This window comes from Loxodonta africana, chromosome 13, assembly GCF_030014295.1.
Source record: "Loxodonta africana isolate mLoxAfr1 chromosome 13, mLoxAfr1.hap2, whole genome shotgun sequence".
NCBI lineage: Eukaryota > Metazoa > Chordata > Mammalia > Proboscidea > Elephantidae > Loxodonta > Loxodonta africana.
In genome coordinates this window covers 85045099-85072002 of record NC_087354.1, presented here as the reverse complement: position 1 = coordinate 85072002, position 26904 = coordinate 85045099, and the positions used below count along the sequence as shown (strand labels likewise).

At 39.5% G+C, this 26904-nt stretch overlaps 1 protein-coding gene across 1 annotated transcript in view; it reads left to right on the top strand.

Annotated features, from left to right (window-relative positions):
- Positions 1–26681, top strand: part of SPMIP2 (sperm microtubule inner protein 2) — a 166936-nt gene extending 140255 nt beyond the window's left edge. Inside the window, exon 4 of the mRNA XM_064296158.1 lies at positions 26486–26681. Coding sequence (XP_064152228.1) covers positions 26486–26681 — 196 coding nt within the window. The remainder of the gene's footprint in view (positions 1–26485) is intronic.
- The last annotated feature ends 223 nt before the right edge of the window (positions 26682–26904 follow it).

Below are 26904 nucleotides of genomic sequence, written 5' to 3'. Positions count from 1 at the left end.
CATTTTTGTTGTTTCCACATTTGGGCCATTGTGACTAGTGCTGCAAAGAACATTATTGTGCATATGTCTGTTCACATCATTGCTTTCAGGTCTTTTGGGTATGTACCTAAGAATGGAATTGCTGGTTTACATGGTAGTTCTGCCTAATTGTTTTCCACCGTAGCTATACCAACTTAAGTTCCCACTAGCAATGGATGAGGGTTCCCATTTCTGCACAGCCCTGACAACCCTAATGTTTTCTGTTTTTGTTTGTTTTGTTTTGTTTTAATCATTGCCATTCTAATATGGATGAGATGATATCTTATTATGGTTCGTCGCTTTATTTTTACATGTTGCCTTTTGCTTCTAATATAATCCTAAAGAGCATCTCATGCTTATCCTCTATAATTTTAATTCAATTTTCAACAGTATCACTTTCATTCTCTACTTCATCCAAACAATGGATAAATATATTACCAAGGAAATAAGACACAGTTCCTGATCTCAAAGAGCTTATCATGTGGAGGGGAAAAGAGACACATAAACAGATAATTACACTAGAGTATATTACATACAATACAGTGATAGAAATATTGAGTCAACCTATATTGATTACCTAATAGTGCCTGGTACTATGCTAGGTGTTGGGCTCAGATATTTAACAAAGTTTAACAACTAAGTGTGATGCTTGTTATGGTAGGGGATGTTACAGAGCGTTCAATGGGAACATATAGTTTGCAGTCTAAACTTAGAGCAGGAATCTAGAAGGGCTCTGTAAGGTCACCTGAGCTTGGAAGAAGAGTAGGAGTTAGTTTTTAGAACTTCTAGATTTAGATTCCAAGATTTTGTTATTTTAGAGATGGAAGTTTACGTGTTCAAACGTAATTACCTTATAGCTCAGTAACCACATATTTGAGAATAAAGCTTTTAATATCTGGCCCCTACAGCAGTGTATAAAGATGGCACAGTTTATACAGAACGCTGCAGCTTGTTTTCCGTCTAGCAGCCTAAGGGCTAATTAATTAAAATTCAAAGATGAATTACTTGGTGGGTGGAAGAACAAATGTTTTCTTCACTGAGCAGGGGTAAGTAAGGCCTTGAAGACAGACTCTCCCAGAATCTAAGTCACTCTCTGCAGCTGTTCAGTAAGACATGACTCAGGCACCGCCTCCTGCTCCACACCTACCATGCCACCACCCATTCCTTTCCTGGTTAGACACACACACAGTAAAGACAACAAGAAGGAGGAAAAAAAAAAAAGGGGAAAGCAGCATTGATTCCACACTCAATTTAACTTACTTAATATTTTACTTAATTATAAAATAAATGCCCATATAACAATGTAAGTATAAAATGAAAAAAAAAAATTCTAAATGTGTATCCGGTTGATAGTTTAGCCCACCGTAGTAGCTAATTTTATATGTCATCTTAGCTAGGCTATGATTCTCAGTGGTCTGGCCAGACACTGGAGTGGTTGCTGTTCCATGTTGTTGTTGTGTGCTATTGAGTCGATTCTGACTCATAGCAACCCTATACAAAGGAGTAAAACTGCCCCATAGGGTTTCTTAGGCTGTAATCCTTACAGGAGCAGATTGCCAGGTCTTTTCTCCTGTGGAGATGCTGGATGGGTTTGAATTGTCAACTTTTTGTTTAGCACCCAAGTGCTTAACAACTACGCCACCAGGGTTCCTTTTGCTGTTCCATAGTGTAAAGTAACGTAACGTAACATAATGTAATGTAATCACGTTCCATGATGTAATCAACCAATCAGTTGAAAGGAGAGTTTCCTCGGAAGTGTGGTCTGCCTCCAGTATATAAACGATGTTCTCAGAGAGCTGACTCTTGCTCTTGACCCTGCACTCCCAACTTATGGATCTCGGGACATAAACCTGCAGAAGTCCCATGAGCCAGCAGAGGTCTTCAGCCTGCTGCCTGACTTAGGGGTTTCGGACTTGCCAGCCCTCACAATTGCATGAGCCATTTCCTTGAACTCAATCTCTCTCTCCATATGCATACATGCACAGTGAGAGCCAGTATATCTCACTGGTTCTGTTTCTCTAGAGGACCTTGATTAAGATGCTCCCAGAAATTTTCCAAGTGATTTTAAAGAACAATAATTTGAGTATAAATCTCTAGTGGGGTATGCCCTGACAACAAATAGAACTACAAAATCTTGGTAGAAATGTTGGTTCTGTTGTAGGTATATTGGGGGATAAAGCAAAGGAGGAATAATATGATGTTCCCGTTTAATTATACCCGGTTTGGTTGAGTACCAGGATTCTTGGAGTGGGAAAATGAAAGAGCTGAAAAAACAAACCCTGAATTTGATTGGACATATATGTGTCTAGGTATGTCTGAGGAACCCTGGTGGCACAGTGGTTAAGGGCTTGGCTGCTAACCAAAAGGTCAGTGGTTCAAACCTACCCGCCACTCCATGGGAGAACAATGAGGTAGTCTACCTCTGTAAAAATTACAGCCTTGGAAACCCTATGGCACAGTTCTTCTCTGCCCTACAGGTTCACTATGAGATGGAATTGACTTGATGGTAATGGGTTTGGTTTTGACTATGTATGTTTATTTATTTTTTTCATATGGCATAGGCATATGGACTAACTCAGTAGCTGTAAGTTCCCCCATTACTCAGATTATATTCTTCAAATACCTTTTCCACTAAAATGAACTGGGGATTCTTAGAGAAATGAGCAATTTTAGATCTGGAGAAGGAAATGGAAAAGATGAGCCTGGGACATCTTGCCATATGCGATAGGAAAGAAGCTATCAAAGACTACAACAGCCTTGTGAGAAGGATCTAGGAGCCAAACTTGAAGAGGCTCCCACTGGTCAAAGATGGGACACCTCGAAAAATGTTAAAAATGGCAATAGATTAATATAATCACATATGCCCATGTAAGTATACATATACTCTCACGTATACACTCATGAGTTCACAATGTCTCTAAAAAAGCCTACAATGTATTGGTCACCACGGAGAATTCTAATGAACCAGTTCATTATTTTGAAAACAGGTAAATAAAAAGTCAAGCATTAATTCTGCCTTTCCAGTACAAACTGTGCCACTGTATAACCAAATAGAAATGAAGTGAGTCTTTAAAAAACAAATCTAGCAAATAAATAAAGATGGAACAACAAAATTAAGACATTGCTACTTTGCAAATCCTAATAAATGGATGAATCTAGACACTGATGATTAATGGCTGCCAAAACCACACACACACAAGAGACAACTAGGTAGTGCGTGTCTCCTGAGGGAAGAATACAGCACCTCGTGGCAAGTACGCTTGCTCCAAAAGCCCAATCTGACTTTGACCAAACCTCTAAATCTAACTAACTACATATGGGAAATAAGGAGAGTGGAACGTATTAAACAACATCACGAAGATGTTATCAGAGAAACTTACTGTGGGAAATTTTACAGGAAAAATGGCCCAGTTTCATCAAAACATAAACAGGAAAAAAAAAGAGAGAAGAAAAGAAAGGAGCAAGAACACATGAATTACAAAAAATTTAAAACACATATCAATGAAATTGGATCATTTCAAACAAATGCATATAACATCTGTAAGACAGAATTTTGGACAATGAATATGTGGTGAAATTATATTTTTAGGAGAAATAATTACATTGTGACTGTTAAGAAAAAGAGCTTTTATATTTTAGAGATTCATACTAAACAGATATGATAGCTTGGCAGGGGGAAGGTTAGTGGGCAGGAATAAAGAAGAAATAAGATTGGCTATAAGTTCATAATTTTTTTTTTAATAATTTTTATTGTGCTTTAAGTGAAAGATTACAAATCAAGTCATTGTCTCTCACACAAAAACCCATATACACCTTGCTACACACTCCCAATTACTTTCCCTCTAATGAGACAGCCCCCTCTCTCCCTCCACTCTCTCTTTTTGTGTCCATTTCGCCTGCTTATAACCCCCTCCACCCTCTCATCTCCCCTCCAGGCAGGAGATGCCAACATAGTCTCAAATGTCCACCTGATCCAAGAAGCTCACCCCTCACCAGCATCCCTCTCCAACCCATTGTCCAGTCCAATCCATGTCTGAAGAGTTGGCTTCGGGAATGGTTCCTGTCCCGGACCAACAGAAGGTCTGGGGGCCATAACCACCAGAGTCCTTCCAGTCTCAGTCAGACCATTAAGTCTGGTCTTTTTATGAGAATTTGGGGTCTGCATCCCACTGCTCTCCTGCTCCTTCAGGGGTTCTCTGTTGTGTTCCCTGTCAGGGCAGTCATCGGTTGTAGCTGGGCACCATCTACTTCTTCTGGTCTCAGGAGGATGTAGTCTCTGGTTCATGCGGCCCTTTCTGTCTCCTGGGCTCCTAATCGCCTTGTGTCCTTGGTGTTGTTCATTCTCCTTTGATCCAAGTGGGTTGAGACCAATTGATGCATCTTAGATGGCTGCTTGCTATTGTTTAAGACCCCAGATGCCACTCTTTAAAGTGGGATGCAGAATGTTTTCTTAATAGATTTTATTATGCCAGTTGACTTAGATGTCCCCTGAAATCATGGTCCCCAAACCCCTGCCCTTGCTACACTGGCCTTCGAAGCATTCAGTTTATTCAGGAAACTCCTTTGCTTTTGGTTTAGTCCAATTGTGCTGACCTCCCCTGTATCGTGTGCTGTCTTCCCCTTCACCTAAAGTAGTTCTTATCTACTATCTAATTCGTGAATGCCCCTCTCCCACCCTTTCTCTCCCCCCTCGCATAACCACAAAAGAATGTTTTCTTCCCAGTTTAAACTATTTCTCAGTTCTTATAATAGTGGTCTTATACAATATTTGTCCTTTTGCAACTGACGAATTTCACTCAGCATAATGCCTTCCAGGTCCCTCCATGTTATGAAATGTTTCACAGATTCCTCACTGTGCTTTGTCCATCCGTAGTGTTCCATTGTATGAATATACCATAATTTAATTATCCATTCATCCGCTGATGGGCACCTTGGTTGCTTCCATCTTTTTGCTATTGTAAACAGTGCTGCAATAAACACGAGTGTGCATATATCTGTTCGTGTAAAGGCTCTTATTTCTCTAGGATATATTCCAAGGAGTGGGATTGCTGGATCCTATGGTAGTTCTATTTCTAGCTTTTTGAGGAAGCACCAAATCGATTTCCAAAGTGGTTGTACCATTTGACATTACCACCAGCAGTGTATAAGTGTTCCAATCTCTCCACAACCTCTCCAACATTTATTATTTTGTGTTTTTTGGATTAATGCCAGCCTTGTTGGAGTGAGAGGAAATCTCATTGTAGTTTTGATTTGCATTTCTATGGCTAATGATCGTGAACATTTCCTCATGTATCTGTTAGCTACCCGAACGTCTTCTTTAGTGAAGTGTCTATTCATATCTTTTGCCCATTTTTTAATTGGGTTATTTGTCTTTTTGCAGTTGAGTTTTTGCAGTGTCATGCAGATTTTAGAGATCAGGCGCTGATCAGAAATGTCATAGCTAAAACCTTTTTCCCAGTCTGTAGGTAGTCTTTTTACTCTTTTGGTGAAGTCTTTGGATGAACATAGGTGTTTGATTTTTAGGAGCTCCGAGTTTTCTAGTGTTTCTTCTGTATTCTTTATAATGTTTTGTGTACTGTTTATGCCATGTATTAGGGCTCCTAACGTTGTTCCTATTTTTTTCTTCCATGATCTTTATCTTTTTAGACTTTATATTTAGGTCTTTAATCCATTTTGAGTTAGTTTTTGTGCACGGAGTGAAGCATGGGTCTTGTTTCATTTTTCTGCAGGTGGATATCCAGTTATGCCAGCACCATTTGTTAAAAAGACTGTCTTTTCCCCATTTAACTGTTTTGGGGTCTTTGTCAAATATCAACTGCTCATATGTGGATGGATTTATGTCTGGATTCTCAATTCTGTTCCATTGGTCTACGTATCTGTTGTACCAGCACCAGGCTGTTTTGACTACTGTAGCGGTATAATAGGTTCTAAAATCAGGTAAAGTGAGGCCTCCCACTTTGTTCTTCTTTTTCAGTAATGCTTTATTTATCCAGGGCCTCTTTCCCTTCCGTATGAAATTGGTGATTTGTTTCTCCATCTCATTAAAGAATGTCGTTGGGATTTGGATCAGAATTGCATTAAATGTATAGATCGCTTTTGGTACAATGGAGATTTTCACAATATTAAGCCTTCCTATCCACGAGCAAGGTATATTCTTCCACTTATGTAAGCCTCTTTTGGTTTCTTGCAGAAGTGTACTGTAGTTTTCTTTGTATAAGTCTTTTACAACTCTGGTAAGATTTATTCCTAAGTATTTTATCTTCTTGGGGGTTACTGTAAATGGCATTGATTTGGTGATTTCCTCTTCGATGTTCTTTTTGTTGGGGTAGAGGAATCCAACTGATTTTTGTATGTTTATCTTGTATCCTGGTACTCCACTGAACTCTTCTATTAGTTTTAGTAGTTTTCTGGAGGATTCCTTAGGGTTTTCTGTGTATAAGATCATGTCATTTGCAATTAGAAATACTTTGACTTCTTCGTTGCCAATCTGGATGCCCTTTATTTCTTTATCTAGCCTCATTGCTCTGGCTAGGACTTCCAGCACAATGTTGAGTAAGAGTGGAAATAAAGGGCATTCTTGTCTGGTTCCCGATCTCAATGGGAATGCTTTCACGCTCTTTCCATTTAGGGTGATGTTGGCTGTTGGCTTCGTATAAATGCCCTTTATTATGTTGAGGAATCTTCCTTCTATTCCTATTTTGCTGAGAGTTTTTATCATGATGAGTGTTGAACTTTGTCAAATGCCTTTTCTGCATCAGTTGATAAAATCATGTGATTCTTATCTTTTGTTTTATTTATGTGGTGGATTACATTAATTGTTTTTCTAATGTTGAACCATCCCTGCATACCTGGTATGAATCCCACTTGGTAGTCATGGTGAATTATTTTTTTGATATGTTGTTGAATTCTATTGGTTAGAATTTTGTTGAGGATTTTTGCATCTACATTCATGAGGGATATAGGTCTATAATTTTCTTTTCTTGTGGTGTCTTTACCTGCTTTTGGTATCAGTGATATGCTGGCTTCATAGAATAAGTTTGGTAGCATTCCATCCTTTTCTATGCTCTGAAATACCTTTAGTAGTAGTGGTGTTAACTGTTCTCTGAAAGTTTGGTAGAACTCTGCAGTGAAGCCATCCAGACCAGGGCTTTTTTTTGTTGGGAGTTTTTTGATTACCTTTTCAATCTCTTCTTTTGTTATGGGTCTATTTATTTGTTTTACCTCTGTTTGTGTTAGTTTAGGTAGGTAGTGTGTTTCTAGGAATTCATCCATTTCTTCCAGGTTTTCAAATTTGTTTGAGTGTAGTTTTTCATAGAAATCTGATATGATTCTTTTAATTTCAGTTGGGTCTGTTGTAATATTGTCCATTTCATTTCTTATTCAGGTTATTTGCTTCCTCTCCTGTTTTTCTTTTGTCAGTTTGGCCAGTGGTTAATCAACTTTGTTGAGTTTTTTAAAAAACCAGCTTTTGGTCTTGTTAATTCCTTCAATTGTTTTTCTGTTTTCTATTTCATTTAGTTCAGCTCTAATTTTTATTATTTGCTTTCTTCTGGTGCCTGTGGGTTTCTTTTGTTGGTCTCTTTCTATTTGTTCAAGTTGTAGGGATAATTCTCTTATTTTGGCCCTTTCTTCTTTTTGGATGTGTGCATTTATTGATAGAAATTGACCTCTGAGCACCACTTTTGCTGTGTCCAATAGATTCTGATAGGAAGTGTTTTCACTCTCATCGGATTCTTATTCCATCCTAAATGTCTTCTATAATCCAATCTTTTCTGAGCCGGGTATTGTTCAGTTTCCAAGTGTTTGATTTCTTTTCCATGCTTTTCCTGTTAGTGATTTCCACTTTTATGGTCTTATGGTCAGAGAAGATGCTTTGTAATATTTCAGTGTTTTGGATTCTGCTAAGGCTTGCTTTATGGCCTAATATGTGGTCTGTTCTAGAGAATGTTCCATGTGCACTAGTATACTTTATTAAAGAAAGTATACTTGGTTGCTGTTGGGTGGAGTGTTCTGTAAATGTCTACAAGGTCAAGTTGTTTGATTGTGGCATTTAGATCTTCCATGTCTTTATTGAGCTCCTTTCTGGATGTCCTGTCCTTCACCAAAAATGGTGTGTTAAAGTCTCCTACTATTATTGTGGAGCTGTCTATCTTACTTTTCAATGCTTATAGAGTTTGTTTCATGTATCTTGTAGCCCTGTCATCTGGTGCATAAATATTTAATATGGCTATTTCCCCCTGGTAAATTGTCCCTTTAATCGTTATATGGTGTTCTTCCTTATCCTTTCTGATGGATTTAACTTTAAAGTCTATTTTGTCAGAAATTAATATTGCCACTCCTGCTCTTTTTTGATTGTTGTTTGCTTGATATATATTTTTCCATCCTTTGAGTTTTAGTTTGTCTGTGTCTCTAAGTCTAAGGAGTGTCTCTTGTAGGCAGCATATAGACGGATCTTGTTTTTTAATCCAGTCTGCCACTCTCTGTCTCTTTATTGGTGCATTAATTCATTTACATTGAGGGTAATTATGGATAGGTATGAATTTAGTGCTATCATTTTAGTGTCTTTTTTTGTGTGTTGTTGACAGTTTCTTTTTCCCACTCGATTTTATGTGCTGAGTAGATTTTCTTTATATAGTGTTCTTTCCTCGTATTTGTTGTTGATTTTGTTTCTGTTGGGTCTTTATTTTTCCCTTGCATTTTATTTTGATGAGTAGGATAGTTTGTCTCCTTTGTGGTTACCTTATTATTTACCCCTATTGTTCTAAATTTAAAACTAACTCTTATTTCTTTGTATCCCCAAATCTTCTCCTCCATATGGAAGGTGTATGATTACACTTCTCAGTCCCTCGTTACTATTTTAATGTTGTCTTCTTTTATATAACAACATCGTTGTTACCCTGTTTAGGGCTTTTTTTTTTTAATAATTTTGTTTTTTTTTTTTTTGGATTTCCCTGTCTGGGTTGACTTCTGGTTACTCTGCCCAGTGTTCTAGTCTTGGGTTGATACCTGATATTATTGATTTTCTAACCAAAGAACTCCCTTTAGTATTTCTTGTAGTTTTGGTTTGGTTTTTATGAATTGCCTAAACTTGTGTTTGTCTGGAAATGTCTTCATTTCACCTTCATATTTAAGAGACAGTTTTGCTGGATATACGATTCTTGTCAGGCAACTTTTTTTTCCTTCAATTTTTAAAATATGTCATCCCTTTGCCTTCTTGCCTCCATGGTTTCTGCCGAGTAGTCCAAGTTTATTCTTATTGGCTCTCCTTTGTACATTACTTTTCATTTATCCCTAGCTGCTCTTATAATTGTCTCTTTACCTTTGGCTTTGGCAAGTTTTATTATAATATGTCTTGGTGACTTTCTTTTAAGATCTACTCTATGTGGAGTTCGATGAGCATCTTGGATAGATATCTTCTCATCTTTTACAATATCAGGGAAGTTTTCTGCCAACAAATCTTCAAAAATTTTCTCTGTATTTCCTGTTATCTCTCCCTGTTCTGGTACTCCAATCACTCGTAGGTTATTTCTCTTGATAGAGTCCCACATGATCCACAAGTTTTCTTCATTTTTTTAAATTCTTTTATCTGACTTTTCTTCAAATGTATTAGTGTCAAGTGATTTATCTTCAAGTTCAGAAATTCTACCTTCTGCTTGCTCAGTTCTGCTCTTCTGACTTTCTATTGAGTTGTCTACTTCTGTAATTTTATTGTTAATCTTCTGAATTTCTGATTGCTGTCTGTCTATGGATTTTTCCAACTTATTAAACTTTTCATTATGTTCCTGAATAATCTTTCTCATTTCTCCAGTTGCTTTATCTGTGTGTTCCTTGGCTTGTTTTGCGTATTGCTTCATTTCCTTCCTGATGTCTTGAAGGGTTCTGTACATTAAACTTTTGTATTCTGCATCTGGTAATTCCAGGAATGCACTTTTATCTAGAAGATTCCTGGGTTCTTTGTTTTGAGAGCCTGTTGAGGTGATCGTGGTCTGGTTTCTTTATGTGACTTGATATTGACTGTTGTCTCCAAGCCATCTATAAGTTATTGTATTAATTTATGCTTGCTTACTGTGTCGTAGCTGCTTGCTTTGTTTTGTTTTGGTATACCCCTATGGGTTGCTTGAGTGAGCTAGCATGATTATTTTCACCTTTGTAGCTCTGGTGTCCTGTCCCCAGCAGCTAAAGCTGTTATCAGGTATATCAGGTCTAGGAGTCCATTCAGTTTTCTTGTATGAATTCAGCTCGGGTTTCCAGGTAACTGATCATCAAGTGTGTGGTACAGGCTCTGTCCTACAGTCTTAGAGGGGCAGAGGTGTTTGGCGTATATACCAGTATCTGATTGCAGCAGGGTGTCACACTCTGAACAAGGCAGGGGGCTGAGAACTGACCCCATCTCTGAGGAAAACGGTCTCTGTTCTCTAAAGCGTGCCAGTGGGTGGGTTCTGCAGAGGGACCATGGGCGCCCAAAGTTTTTGGTTTTAAGGACTGGGAGGTACCACTTATCTTTGGACCCCTGTCTTGGGTGGCTGGGTGACCTGAGTGGAGCTACCAGTCCTTAGGTCCCTTATGTGGGTAGGTGGGGACCTTGTTTAATAGGCAAAGCAATGTCAAATGTGAAACACCCACCTCTCCACCGCACAGCTGAAATGGTTGGAGTTTGAAATAGGCCCACACAGGTCCATGCAGAAGGGAAAGGTGCTCAAGGTCCATGGATGGTTTATGCCTGGACAGGAGGCACTTCTCTCCTGAGCTCCCTGGTTAATGGAGCTAGTAAATTATCTTTTCCCCCCAATTGCAAATTTTTTCCTTCCCCAAGGCTGGGAGGATGGCTCTAGGTGCTCACCAGGGTCTATCTTAGGCCCAGGGATTCAGCTGCTGAAGCCGGCTTGGGGGTGGGGGGTGCACGGTAAAATATATGCAAGTACTTAGCTTTTGCCGAGCGCGCTATTCTCCTCAGGTTCTGGAGGTGTGAGTAGGCCGTGCGGCTGGCTGCTTCTCCCTGAGGAAACTGCGGCCGAATGCTAGGACCAGCCCGCCGCCACTGCTGGCACTCCAGGAATGGTGCCTGAGGGCTCCCCGCGATTCAGGTCCGGTAACTCCTTTCCACTTCTGAACGGTCTCTTCCTCCCCTGCCCCTCCGTTCGTTGTCTAAGCTTGCCTTTGATGCTCAGGGCTCCCAGCTTGTCACAAATACACTCATTTCTCTTCTTTTTTCAGGTCTTTGTTGTAAAGAGGGCTCTCCAGAAGCGTCTGTCTATTCTGCCATGTTGGCTCCACCTCCTGAGTTCATAATTTTTGATGCTGAGTGTTGGGTCCCTGGTTATCTTTGTGCTATTTTATCTACTTTTGCGTATGCTTAAATTTTCCAAAGTAAAAAACATAAATTTTATCAGGTTTATTCATTGTTAATGAATGTCAAGATTTGCCATCTGGATAGATATGCTTGTCCAAAACTAAATTTAGTCAGAACTATTAAAGTCTCCCAACTAACCTTCACCTCAATTGCTGTCAAGCAGCTGAATTAAAATGTTGCTTCCCTTTCTTCTCTCTGTTAGTTTCTGATACTCATATGAATATGCAAGTGATGCCCAGGAAGGTCCAACATGAAGAGGAGCCCTGGATTTTTATCCCCTGAAGTGCTGAAATTGGCAGAAAAATCTCCCATAAATCTGACAACCTCAGGAATTACATTCAACACTACTAATAGGTGACCCCAAGACAATATAATATGCTGTATGTCTGCTGTGATTTTGAACAGCTGTCTCTGGGACTTTGTGCACGTGAAAGCCTGAAGTAATGGTCACTTCATATAAATCATTCTAAAAAACTGAATGAAAATCAATAAACATCTCTGTATTTCTATACCACGGACAGACTCTTGGCAACAGTGATGTTTGTCATTGTGCACAGGAAGGCAAGACATTTGATTTAGATTGCGTAGCTGTGTAACTGGAAGCCCAGCTAGAGCCCATAAGGGCAACAAGCAACGTGATGGTGACATCACTGTGGCAAGGAGAGTATTTTTCACATTCTGGAGCACAGGAGGGCAATCTGGCACGTTAACGAACAAGTGCTCACTTGGGGTAATCCATGACCTTTCTTGTTCCCATTAATTTTTTGCATCAATGTAGTGGTAGAATATTTAACAAGCGTTTCAAATAAAGTGGTTGTGTTTCCTGTGAAAAAAAGGAATAAACCAAACCGAAGTAATCCCAATCTGAAGTTAGAAGCAGATGTTGTTGTTGCTGGGTGCCGTCGAGTCGGTTCCAACTCATAGTGACCCTATGCACAACAGAACAAAACACTGCCTGGTCTTGAGCCATCCTTACAATCATTGTTATGCTTGAGCTCATTGTTGCAGCCACTGTGTCAGTCCACCTCATTGAGGGTCTTCCTCTTTTCTGGTGACCCTGTACTCTGCCAAAAGCATGATGTCCTTTTCTGGGGACTGATCCCCCCTGACAACATGCCCAAAGTATGTAAGACACAGTCTCACCATGCTTGCCTCTAAGGAGCATTCTGGCTGGACCTCTTCTAAGACAGATCTGTTCATTCTTTTGGCAGTCCATGGTATATTCAACATTCTTTGCCAACACCACAATTCAAAGATGTCAATTCTTCTTCGGTCTTCCTTATTCATTGTCCAGGTTTCACATGCATATGATGTGATTGAAAATACCATGGCTTGGGTCAGGCGCACCTTTGTCATCAAGGTGACACCTTTGCTCTTCAACACTTTAAAGAGGTCCTTTGCAGCAGATTTACCCAATGCAATGCGTCTCTTGATTTCTCAACTGCTGCTTCCATGGCTGTTGATTGTGGATCCAAGTAAAACGAAATCCTTGACAACTTCAAACTTTTCACCGTTTATCATGATGTTGCTCACTGGTCCAGTTGTGAGGATTTTTGTTTTCTTCATGTTGAGGTTCAATCCATACTGAAGGCTGTGGTCTTTGATCTTCATTAGTAAGTGCTTCAAGTCCTCTTCACTTTCAGCAAGCAAGGTTGTGTCATCTGCATAACACAGGTTGTTAATGAGTCTTCCTCCAATCCTGATGCCCCATTCTTCTTCACATAGTCCAGCTTCTTGTATCATCTGCTCAGCATACAGATTGAATAGGTATGGTGAAAGAATACAACCCTGACGCACACCTTTCCTGACTTTAAACCAACCGGTATCCCCTTGTTCTGTCTGAGCAACTGCGTCTTGATCTGTGTAAAGGCTCCTCATGAGCACAATCAAGTGTTCTGGAATTCTCATTCTTCACAATGTTATCCATAGTTTGTTATGATCCACACAGTCGAATGCCTTTGCATAGTCAATAAAACACAGGTAAACATCCTTCTGGTATTCTCTGCTTTCAGCCAGGATCCATCTGACATCAGCAATGATATCCCTAGTTCAATGTCCTCTTCTGAAACCGGCCTGAATTTCTGGCAGTTCCCAGTGGATATACTGCTGCAGCCGTTTCTGAAAGATCTTCAGCAAAATTTTGCTAGCGTGTGATATTAATGATATTGTTCTATAATTTCCACATTCGGTTGGATCACCTTTCTTGGGAATAGGCATAAATATGGATCTCTGCCAGTCAGTTGGTGAGGAAGCTGTCTTCCATATTTCTTGGCATAGACGAGTGAGCACCTCCAGGGATGCATCTGTTTGTTGAAACATCTCAATTGATATTCCATCAATTCCTGGAGCCTTGTTTTTCACCAGTGCCTTCAGATCAGCTTGGACTTTTTCCTTCAGTACCATCAGTTCCTGATCATATGCCACCTCTTGAAATGGTTGAACACTGACTAATTATTTTTGGTATAATGACTCTGTGTGTTCCTTCCATCTTCTTTTGATGCTTCCTGCGTCGTTTAACATTTTCCCCATGGAATCCTTCACTATTGCAACTCGAGACTTGAATTTTTCCTTCGGTTTTTTCATCTTGAGAAACGCCAAGAGTGTTCTTCCCTTTTGGTTTTCCATCTCCAGGTCTTTGCACATATCATTATAATACTTTACTTTGTCTTCTCGAGCCGCCCTTTGAAATCTTCTGTTCAGTTATTTTACTTCATCAATTCTTCCTATTGCTTTAGCTGCTCAATGTTGTAGAGCAAGTTTCAGAGTCTCTTCTGACAGCCATCTTGGTCTTTTCTTTCTTTCCTGTCTTTTCAATGACCTCTTGCTTACTTCGTGTATGATGTCCTTGATGTCGTTCCACAGCTCGTCCGGTCTTCGGTCACTAGTGTTCAATGCATAAAATCTATTCTTCAGATGGTCTCTAAATCGGGGTGGGATGTACTCAAGTTCATATTTTGGCTCTCGTGGACTTGCTCTGATTTTCTTCAGTTTCAGCTTGAACTTGCATATAAGCAACTGATGGTCTGTTCCACAGTCGGCCCCTGGCCTTGTTCTGACTGATGATATTGAGCTTTTCCATCGTCTCTTTTCACAGATATAGTCAATTTGATTTCTGTGTGTTCCATCTGGCGAGGTCCATGTGTATAGTTGCCGTTTATGTTGGTGAAGGAAGGTATTTGCAATGAAGAAGTTGTTGGTCTTGCAAAATTCTATCATTCGATCTCTGGCATTGTTTCTATCACCGAGGCCATATTTTCCAACTACTGGTCCTTCTTTGTGTCCAACTTTCGCATTCCAAACGCCAGTAATTATCAATGCATCTTGATTGCATGTTTGATGAATTTCAGGTTGCGGCAGCTGGTAAAAAATCTGTTTCTTCATCTTTGGCCCTTGTGGTTGGTGCATAAATTTGAATAATAGTCGTATTAACCGGTCTTCCTTGTAAGCATATGGATATCATCCTATCACTGACAGAGTTGTACTTCAGGATAGATCTTGAAATGTTCTTTTTGACAATGAATGCAACACCATTCCTCTTCAAGTTGTCATTCCCAGCATAGTAGACTATATGATTGTCTGATTCAAAATGGCCAATACCAGTCCATTTCGGCTCACTAATGCCTAGGATATCGATGTTTATGCATTGCATTTCATTTTTGATGATTTCCAATTTCCTGGATTCATACTTCGTACATTCCAGGTTCCGATTATTAATGGATGTTTGCAGCTGTTTCTTCTCATTTTGAGTTGCACCACATCAGCAAATGAAGGTCTCGAAAGCTTTAGTCCAACCACTCATTAAGGTCGACTCTACTTTGAGGAGGCATCTCTTCCCCAGTCATTTTTTGAGCGCCTTCCAACCTGGGGGGCTCATTTTCCTGCACTATATCAGACAATGTTCCGCTGCTATTCATAAGGTTTTCACTGGCTAATGTTTTTCAGAAGTAGACTGCTGGGTCCTTCTTCCTAGAAGCAGATGGTTTGTGTAATTTTATAGAAGAGCATAGTCCTCTGATGTGCTCTTTTTAGAAGAGAGCCTGAGAGAAGAGAACCAGTATACATTTTGTATTAATATGAGGTTATGTAGTTTTGTTCATAAATTTAAATAATTTCTACCTATTTTGCAAAACAGTTTGTGGCCATAGATGCACAGATCTATTCTGTACCATTGTTTTTGAACTGTTAACCATGTAAAACTGATCATAGGCATCTTTGCTATTTTGCGAAGAATGGAACTCTGAAGCAAGTTTAAAGTATTCAAGCAGATATTAAAAATTGTTTTCTACATTTTGTCATGAATGATTATCCTTGGAAGTTTTTTGGAATCAAAAAACCTCTTGGTATTCATTTCACTCATTTATAACCCAGTACCCAGTGCTGTCAAGTCGATTACCACTCATTTATAGATTCAGCAATAACTAATTAATCATTTATACATATACTGATGTTGCAGGCCTTTTGCCATGTGTCTCTATTAGAGACTATTAGCTTTCTGTGTGACTTCGCAGAGGACTGGGTACACTAAGTGTATGCTCAAAAACTCTGGAGAAGTCTTTTGGTATCTAAAAGCAAGATCAACATATAAATAGTCTCTGGATGGTTGAGGTCATAAATTACCTCAAGTTGTCCTAATCCTTCAGTTAAAGATAACTTTGGACCTTTATTTTAAACAGGCTAACTTAGTGCTCACAGGGCTGGACACTGATTACTGAAAATTAGCTTCTTTTATAAGTCTTTTTCTCTTTCTGCTTACCAAGATCTCCTGGGCAACAACTAATCTAGGACAAATTCCGTTAATGTTTACATTTTCTTTATTAATAATTGCTAAATATAGCTCTGTATTCATTTTGTTTGTACAAATACAAAATATCAAGATAACTTCATGTTTTTAATCATCTGTGTGACAGCTGCTGATCCAGGATCAAATAAGCGTTATCCCAGAGGATTAAGACTAAACCTTTTGAAAAAGATACATCAACACGTATGATTCTACGGGGGCAGGGAGAAGAAGGATATCAATGCGTAAGAAATAAGGTTGGACTTAACTAAATTTGGGTATGGCTAAAACGGACCTGTAGCACCCCAAATTTCCCTAATTTCTCCTTGTGGCACTACCCTTTCAGAGTACGTTCTTTAGAGAAGGATCACGTAATAATCCTCTACGGTACCTCCCAGCTATGTGCACCAACAGCCTGGTCTTTAGCTGTGGAATGAAAGGCACAAGGATAAGGTAGTGTTTTCCCAGACAGCCAGTGCCTCTGAGATCGTTCCACATATGTGGCTGCCTGTGTCGGCAGTAACAGCCACTCCACCGATGTAGAAGGCCAACTTAGAAGAGGGAAATATGATTTAAAAAAAAAAAAAAATCTTTAAATCCCTAATTGCTATTCCCTGGCAGATGCTGACTTAGGTGTGGAGTATACCACAAATGCAGAAAGATCTTTAAAAAACAGGAGCCTTGTTTTTCTCCAAATGTTCAGAAGAGAAATTAACAGGGAGAGAAGACCTATTCTCCCAGAAAGCACACATCCTGCCAAATGGCTGCTAAATGTGTTTCTCAAAAATTTCCATGGCTCTTTAGTACTTCCGGAAATGGGAAGAGCAAAAACCCATGAAACCATGAGACAGCAAACATTTAAGGGAACTAGCTTGCTGAGGAAACAGGTAGTCTTGCTTTTAAACCACAATATAGATATGGCGCCAGTCATCTTCACAAGCTAGAAATGCATGAAAGCACAGAGTTACATCACTTTATGATACCGCAGGAAAATGCTGAAGCCCTCCAGGGAAGTTTCCACATGTTTCTGTATTAGAAACTCAAGTGAATAACTGTTCCTGGCATATATATTAGGCAACCAAACTGACTCACTGGAACTTAAACAAACAGTGAGTAATTTTTTCTTTAACTGCGGAACCTGAAAAGACAGTAATTTTACCATTAAATTCAAACTATTTTTAGTTAGCTGGAGGGAATTCAAAAGATGTGGGTCAGAATGCAAAACAGAAGAAAAAAGTTTGCTGCTAGATAAGACTGAAGCTGGATGGTCACTTCCCCAGAATAACCAGTTACCTTCAGCAGTTTAAATAAACATATTAATTCAAGCTGATTGCTTCACCAACATACTAAGAGTCATTGCATTGCTTGGTTATGAATCAAAGTGACTGCTGTGTAGTCTCCTGTTTTCCCAGATGGAGTCATGAAAAATTGGGAACACAGAAGACCAAGCACAGCACCACCTCTAGCAGGAGCCCTCTTCAGCCACCAAGAGTGTTTTCTCTGGCAGAAGCGTCACAATGAAAGTCAAGTGTGTCCCATCAGATGTAGACAGTTATGTAAGCAAGGCCCGGCCAGTCATTTCTTAATTTAGTGCTGAAGCCTATTTTATCTTCTCACTCCATTTCTCTAAATTTTAGTCATTTCTCAGTTAAATAGCCAACAGTTTTAAGGAAAATTTAGCCATGTTTTATTATTTAAAAAATACATGTTCATAGTTCTAAAAATTCAAATAGTAAAAGACTGTAAATTTAAAAGAAAGTCCTTCTCCAAATACTCTATCCACACCCAAGCTCAGACCCTCCTGCTAGAGATTACAACAGAAGAGGGTTTTCTTCTTCTTCTTTTGTATCTTTATAGAATCAAGCAAAATTATCAAAAACATATATGTCAGGCATTCTACTAGACACTAACAATACAAAAAATTAAGAATTCTTTTTTTCCCTCAGCTAACAGATTTATTAAGTGAAAGTCAACATGAAAACACCAAGTGTAATATGCATAAAAGACATTCTGTGGGGAAAAAGAGAAGGGAATAATTCTGCCCCAATGTTGAGGGGGGCAGACGTTGAGGAAGGCTTTGCAGGAGAGGTAACGTGTGAGCTGTGTTTTCAAAGTTGCATGAGAAATAAAAAGGAGACAGTGGAGATGGAGCTATGAAAACAATTCTAGCCATAAGGAGGGATGTTGGTGAAAACGGTGACCTTTGTGGCATTTTAATGTGCCTCGTTCTCATTCCCCTCTTCCTAGCTTTGTGGTAGCTTTGAAAACTAACAGCTCACAGCCATAAAGAAACCAAACCAAACCCATTGCCATCAAATTGGTTCCAAATTGTAGTGACTGTGTAGGACAGAGTGGAACTGCCCCATAGGGCTTCCAAAGAGAGGCTGGTGGATTCGAACTGCTGGCATTTTGGTTAGCACTCATAGCTTTTAACTGCTGCACCACCAGGGCTCCTCACAACTATGGTAGCTATGAAAATCAGCAGCCTACTAATCACTGGAGGGGGAGGACAGATTTGGGGTTCCCCGAAAAGTCTCACTCCCAGAGAAATGTCATATTTGACCTATGTTGCAGCTCCCTGGAAAAGTTCCATTCTCAGGGCTTGTCTTTATTTGACCCGATTAGGTATGGAAAAACAGCCTTAACCCACGAGTATTTGTTGAAAATAATCAGCAGCAATTGTTTAACATCACTGTTGTCTGAGGGGGTGACACCAGTGGGGATGAACCAAGAGCTGATCAAAAATCTTAAAAGAAAAAACAGAGGAATGAGATGTCTATAGACGGCCTTGAAAAATTCCAACATATTTTTAGGAATCTACAAGGCTGCGTGCACATGCAGGGCTGTGTCCCTGCCCAGGAAAGACCTGAGAAAGTTCTAATCCCTCACCTTGGCTGATCTTGAGGTTCATTGAAAGCAAGAAATAAGGGCTAATGCAAAGTTGTAAACTTCCTGCTGGAGCATTGAAGGTATACATCAACACAAACAAAGGCTGTAAAACTTATTGGTACAAGGCCTTTAAGGAAATGTCTGTCCAATCATTAGTTGACCACTGAGCAAACCAAGCAGAGGCTTCAGAGGGAACACAGACTTTACACAATTAGCTAGGAACATCGTTAAACAAACAGCAGCAACATCACCACCACCACGTACAGTAACGACAGATAGCAACAGCAACAAGTTCTAGGGAGGAAGAGGAAATCTGATTGCCAGAGTTGCTGCCTTACATTATTTAAAATCTCAAGTTTATACCAAAAAATAATTATGAGAAATGCAAAGAAAAAGGCAGGTATGACCTAGACATAAAAAAAAAAAAAAAAAAAATTTTTTTTTTTTGGGGGGGAAAAAAGTAGTCAATTGAAACTGTTTCTGAGGAAGCATAGATATTGGACTTACTAGACAAAGACTGTAAATCACCTGTTACAAATATGTTCAAAACACTAAAGGAAACCACATCTAAAGAATTAAAGAAAAGTATGAGACTGATGTCTCATCAATCAGAGAATATCAATAGAGACAGAAATGATAAAATAAATAGAAATTCTGGAATTAAAAACTAGTTGGTTTCACTGGTGAGTTCTAGCAAATATTTATAAAAGAATTAGCACAAATCCATCTCAAAATTTTCCTAAAAAAATAGACAAGAGGAGGGACTGCTTCCTAACTCTTTGAGAGCAGCATTAAACTAATACCAAAACCAGACAAGTCATCGTGAGAAAACTTCAGACCGATATCAACTATGGATATAGATGTAAAAATCCTCAACCAATACTGTTTGAATTGTGTCCCCTAAAATATGTGTCCCCTATACTTGTGGGTGTGATTTAGTTTGAAAATAGGGTTTTTGTTACGTTAATGATGTCATATCAATGTAGGATGTGGCCTAAACCTAATCATTTCTGAGTTATTAAAAGAGTAGATTAGACACAGTTTTGAACACATACTGAAGAAGACAGATGCCATGTGAGGATTGTCAGGAACCAAGGCTACTAACAAGGAAGGAATTGACACAGCCAAGACCCTGATTTGGATTTTTAGTCTCCAGAACTATGAGAAAGTAAATTTCTGTTCTTTAAAGCTGCCCATTTGTGGTATTTGTGTTACAACAGCACTAGCTAACTAAGACAAACACTAAACCAAATCCAGCAACATTTAAAAATAATTATACACCATGACCAAGTAACAAGATTTATCTCAGGAATCTAAGGTTAGCTCAGCATATGAAAATCAATCAATGTAAGATACCATATCAATAGAATAAAAGATAAAAATTCCACGATCATGTCTGAATAAACACAGAAAAAACATTTGACAAAAATCCAATTACCCTGTTTGATAAAAACACTCAAAAAACTAGAAATAGAGGAGAGCATCCTCAATAGATAAGAGCCATCTAAAAAAAAAAAAACCTCACAGCTAACATCATACTTAATGGTGAAAGACTCGATGCTTTCATTGTATGATTAGGAACAAGACAGGATGTCTGCTCTCACTATGTTTCCAGGTTCTACCCAAAGCAATAATCTAGGAGAATGAATAAATTCAGGTTGCAAAGGAAGAAGTAAAACTATCTATTTGCAGATGACATGATGTGTACATAGAAAATCTTACTAAAAAAATTATTAGAACTAATAAGTGAGCTCATCAAGACTGCAGAATACAAAATCAATATACACAAATGAATTTTATCTCTATACACTAGTAATGAATTATACAAAAGTAAAATTTTTAGAATTTCATTTGTAATAGCATCAAGAAGAATAAAGATACTTACAAATAAATTTAACAAAAGAAATGCAAAGCTTGTACACTGACAACAACAAAATATCATTGAGAAAATTTAAAGAAGACCTAGATAAATGGAACGACATCCCATATTCATGGATTGGAAGACAATATTGTCAAGATGGCAATTAAAAAAAAAATTTTGATCTACAGATTCAGTGCAATCCCTATCAAAATCACAGCTGGCTTCTTTGCTGTTACCAACAATTTGATCTTAAAATTCATATGGAAGTGCAAGGGACCCAGAAGGGCCAAAACAATCTTAGAAGAAAGTTGGAGGACTCACACTTTTTTATTTCGAAACTTACTACAAAGCTATAGTCATCAAGACAATGTGGTACTGGCATAAGGATATACATATAGACACAGATCAATGGACTAGAATTGCATCATATTTATGGTCAACTGATTTTTAACATGGGTGCCAAAGGAACTCAATGAGGAAAAATAGTTTTTTCAACAAATGGTGCTGTGACAACTGGTTATCCACATGCAAAAGACCAAAGTTGAACCCTTTCTTCACACCATAAAAAAAAACTAACTCAAGGTGGATCAAAGATTAAAAATAAGAGTTAACGCTATAAAAGTCTTAGAAGAACATATGGGGTAAGTTTTCATGAAGGGCATCTACAGAATACCTGACCTGTTTTCTTCAGAATTATTAAGTGTATGAAAGTCATGGGGAGACTGAGAAACTGTTCCAGATGGAAGGAGACTGAAGAGACTTAAAAACTAAATTCAGTGTGTGATTCTCTAAACTGATCTTTTTTGCAAAACAGACATTATTGGGACAATAATAGGCAAAAAACTTTAATGTGACCAAGGAGGTTTAGATGGCAATAATGTAAAAATATGAATTTTCTGATTTCCACTGATTTTGATGGTTTTATTGAGGTTTTATAGAGGGTCTTTGTTTGTAGGCATTACACACTAAATTATTTGGTGATGGGCAGCATGTCAACAACGCACTTTCAAATTGTTCAGGAAAAGACATTTTTGTACTATACTTCTACTTTTCTATAAGTTTGAGATCATTTCAAAAAAAAAAAGAAAAGAAAAAAGAAATATCTGACTCTTAGGGACATAAGAATTTAGTAAGAATGTGACACTAACAATGTTTCATTTTCATCTCACCCCAGCATCACTGGCATGAATCAAAAAAGCAGAAAATAAATGTTGGAGAGGCTGCAAGGAGATTGGAACTCTTATGCGTTGCTGGCGGGAATGCAAAATGATACAACAATTTTGGAACATGATATGGCACTTCCTTAGAAAGCTAGAAATAGAAATACCATATGATCCAGCAATCCCACTCCTAGGAATATATCCTAGAGAAATAAGAGTTGTCACATGAATAGACATATGCACACCCATGTTCACTCTAGCATTGTTCACAATAGAAAAAGGTGGAAATGACCTAGATGCCCATCAACAGATGAATGGATAAACAAACTATGGTACATACACACACTGGTGTACTACCCAACAATGAAGAACAATGATGAATCTGCAAAGCATCTCATAACATGGATGAATCTGGAGGGCATTATGCTGAGTGACATAAGTCAATCACAAAAGGACAAATATTGTATGAGATCATTACTGTAAAACTCATGGAGAGGTTTACACACAAAAAGAAACAATCTTTGATGGTTACGAGGGAGGGGTGGGGATAGAAAAACACTAAATAAGACAATAGATAAGTGGTAACACTGGTGAAGGGTAAGACAGTATACAATACTGGGGAAGCCAGCACAACTTGTACAAGGTAAGGTCATGGAAGCTCCATAGACACACCCAAACTCCCTGAGGGACTGAATTGCTGGGGTGAGGGATGTGGGGACCATGGTCTCAGGGAACATCTAGCTTAATTGGCATAACATTTTATAAAGAAAATGTTCTACATTCTACTTCGGTGAGAAGTGTCTGGGGTCTTAAAAAGCCTGTGTGTGGCCATCTACAATACTCCACTGGTCTCACCCCTTCAGGAGCAAGGGAGAAGGAAGAAAACTGAAGACACAAGGCAAAGATTAGTCCAAAGGACTAATGGACCACAACTACCATGGCATCCAGCAGACTGAGTCCAGTACAACTAGATGGTGCCAGGCTGCAGCCACTAACTGTTCTGACAGGGATCACAACAGAGGGTCCTGGACAAAGCTGGAGAAAAACGTAGAACAAAACCCTAACTCACACACATGCACACACACACAAAAAAACAGACTTACTGGCCTGACAAAACCCGAGAGTATTGGCCCCCAGATACACTTTTAGCTTAGTAATTAAGTCACTCCTGAGGTTCACCCTTCAGCCAAAGATTAGACAGGCCCATAAAACAAATGAGCCTAAAGGGGCAGAACAGCCCAGGGGCAAGGACTAGAAGGCAGGAGGGAACAGGAAAGCTGGTAATAGAAAACCCAAGGTTAAGAAGGGAGAGTGTTGACATGCTGTGGGGTTGTTAACCAATGTCATAAAACAATATGTGTACTAACTGTTTAATGAGAAGCTAGTTTGTTCTGTAAACCTTCATCTAAAGTACAATAAATAAGTAAATAGAAAAAAAAAGAATCTTTGTTTTTTTTGTTTATTTTGGTTGTACATGTGTCACTAACACTGAACCATTAAGGACAACCCAATTGTGTTCCATCTGGATCCACACTTTCTGTTCCTTGGTTTACCTACTTAAACTTTGTGATTCATTTGTAAGGTCAACATAGTGTGTGCAGACCTCTATAGTTGATATGACTAGTATTTTTATAAGCTCTTTAAAATCTTCAAATTACAACTAATTTTTAGCCTTCCATTACTCTTGGTGATACAAGATTCAAAGGCATAGGATATTCTGAATTTAAAATAGACTGCAAAATATTTTAGCACTCAAATGCCACCTAAATTTGTGTAAAGGTTCATCTTTTCTAAATTATTCAACGTAATTACTTCTGTATTATTTTTAAGAAAAGGTAACACATTTATATGAAATGGTTTTCCCATTAGTGAAGTTAACATGAACTATAAGCAATACCCCTTCCAACTGTTAGCTATTCTGTCCCTTAAACTTTCTTGAAATTATTCCCAGCTATTAATCTGTGCTTGTAAATAGCAAAACTCAGACAAACCGGGATGTATGGACAATTTCTACACATCTGCCATGGGCGGGAAGGGACAAGGAGGCTGCTGAAGCAGGTGGGGTGAAGGGGAATAGGAGGGAAGAAAGCAGATAACCTTTAAAGTAATCCAGTTCCGATCTGTCCTTTCCCTCTCTAATTACACCATCCATCAAAGATTAATTAGATGCAAAATATCCCTGGGTGGCACGAACGGTTAAGGGCTTGACTATTAACTGAAAGGTTGGTGGAAGACAGGCCTGGTGATCTGCTTCTGAAGGGTCACAGCCTTGAAAACCCTGTGGAGCAGTTCTACTCTGCACACGTCAGGTTGCTGTGAGTCAGAATCGACTCGACAGCAACCAACAACAGCAGCAACAGGGTAATGGGTGTTGGGGGTTCAATGCTGAAGGAGACACATCCTGTGCCCTTTAAGGAATTCTGAGTTTGGGGGGAGGATGAGCTAGAGCAAACAACAAAAAATGCCAATCCCACTGCCATTGATTCTGACTCTTACTAACTCTGTAGGGTAGAGCTGCCCCATAGGGTTTCCAAGGCTGCAGTCTTTATGGGAGCAGATTGCCACATCTTCCTCCTGGAAGTAGCTGGTGGGTTGGAACCACAGCCTTTTCAATTAGCAGCTGAGTGCTGAAACACTGTACCACCAGGGCTCCAATATTCTAATAGTTCCTGCAAAATAAGTCAAATACGAAGTACTATCGAAGGAGAAAAATTGCTGCCTGACAGGAATGAGGAAAGCATTCTCAGAGAAGTTGCTGTATAAAGCATGACCTAGGTTGCAGCTTGCCAGGAAAGGAGGGAGGGAACTGCAAGCAGAAGAAAGAGTTGAAGGCAAAAGCTGAAGACCGGAGAGTGCAGCTTCTTCAGAGCTAAGAGAGAGAAGGGAGGATTGAGAGCACAGAGAGGCACATCTGCATGTAGCGGCAGGGCAAGGAGAACAGACTAGAAGGGCCCACAGTGCTCAGACCATTTAATAAAAGAAAAAGTGGGCAAAAACCAAACAACAACCTCAAACATTTCTGTGTGCTATGCTGTATGCTATGGAAAGCCAGTGGAGGGTGTGCAGGTGAATGACGTGGCCCATGGCCCTCGGGAGTGGGCAGCGAGTGCCTGACCCCTGTGCACAGCCGGGACTGCCCACTTCCTCACTTCATTTAGTTCTGGTGTGCAGGTGAATGAAGTGGCCCATGACCCTCGGGAGTGGGCACTGGTGTGCAGGTGAATGAAGTGGCCCATGACCCTCGGGAGTGGGCAGCGAGTGCCTGACCCCTGTGCACAGCCGGGACTGCCCACTCCCTCACTTCATTTAGTTCTGGTGTGCAGGTGAATGAAGTGGCCCATGACCCTCGGGAGTGGGCAGCGAGTGCCTGACCCCTGTGCACAGCCGGGACTGCCCACTCCCTCACTTCATTTAGTTCTCTGCTCAGACATTGCCTCCTCCCTTCCTGCCTACCCTCACAAAAACAGCACCCCTGGCATTTCCTACTTCTTACCTGCTTTATTTTTCTTCCTGGATATTTTACTTATTTTGCTGTCAGCCTCCTCCATATAAGCTTTGTAGTAACAGGGACTTTGTCTCCCCAGTGCCTTGTACATTGCCTGGCATATTTTAAGTGCTAGAATGTTCTTGAATGAGTGAAGTGTCATGCAGACCTGCCATAAATCTTGGTCCAAAGAACTTGGGAACCGGTAAAACTCAGATTCTAGGAAGGGGGCTTTGCTTTCAACAAGGGCTCTTGTAGCCCAGTTTGAGTCATAGTAGGAGTAAGGAGCCCCAAGAAGCTCTCCAGAGAGACAACAGCTTTCAAAATGGAACAGCAAATTCTTAACCTTAAAATTCTTTTTCTATCAATTCTCCAGAACTGGTCCTTTATAATCAGAAGGAAGGGGTTAGATAATGTTCTAATTTAGCGATGTTGGAACCTAGCCAAGGACCTGACTGAGGAAAGAGGATGGCCCCTAGATCTTTCTTCTAGCACATTGTCCAAGGCTGGAGTCTGGAATCACAAAACTGGCTTTTTCCTAAATGCCCTGGGATCTCAAAAGGGGCAGGTCATGTCCTCCAGGACAACACACGGTCTCATGAGGTCTCGGCCTTAACGTGCCACCTTCAGCTCCCTGAAGTGCACGGTTGGTTCAAAAAGCCCATCATACACAGGTGCACTCTGGAACAAGGTTCCTAGAACAAGTGTCTGGTCAGAGGGAGGGAGGTATTTCTCTGCATCTCCAGCAGATGGATGTCCAGTAGAATGGAGCGAAGAGGGTCTTCAACCTTTTCAGCATACTGGCTGATGGATCAGGTTCTTATCTTTCCCAAGCCACATGGCAAGAAATCACCTTGAATCACAAATGAAACAAGTATCTGAAAATGCCTGGCCTTGTTTCTAGGCCTTTTCATTTTGAGAATTAACAAATTTGTTTCTATTCCAGGCAACCCAAACCTTATATTCTGGATATGCAAGGAAAATTTAGCCGTGGATTTATTGCCTGGCATCTCAGTGATTATGAGCAGACCGATAAAAGAAATTCTAAGCAGGCTGTCCTGGTGAAGAAGAGTAAGGCATCAGCACCAAGAGCTTCCAGGCCATCTCACCTGCCAAAGCTACCTCAAAAGGAACAGGTATGATCGTTTGTTTTCTAAATCATCACAGAAGAAATCAGACTGTTTTAACATAAATTAGACAGCATTGTTAAATAGTAATACTACGATCAGTTTTACAGTTCCTTTTAACCTGTTAAAGCATTTGTAATTTATATTCGATTTCCACAGTACAGTACATACAGTAGGTTAACCAGTCGCCATTGAGTAGATTCCAACTTATGGTGACCCCAAGTGTGTCAGAGTAGAA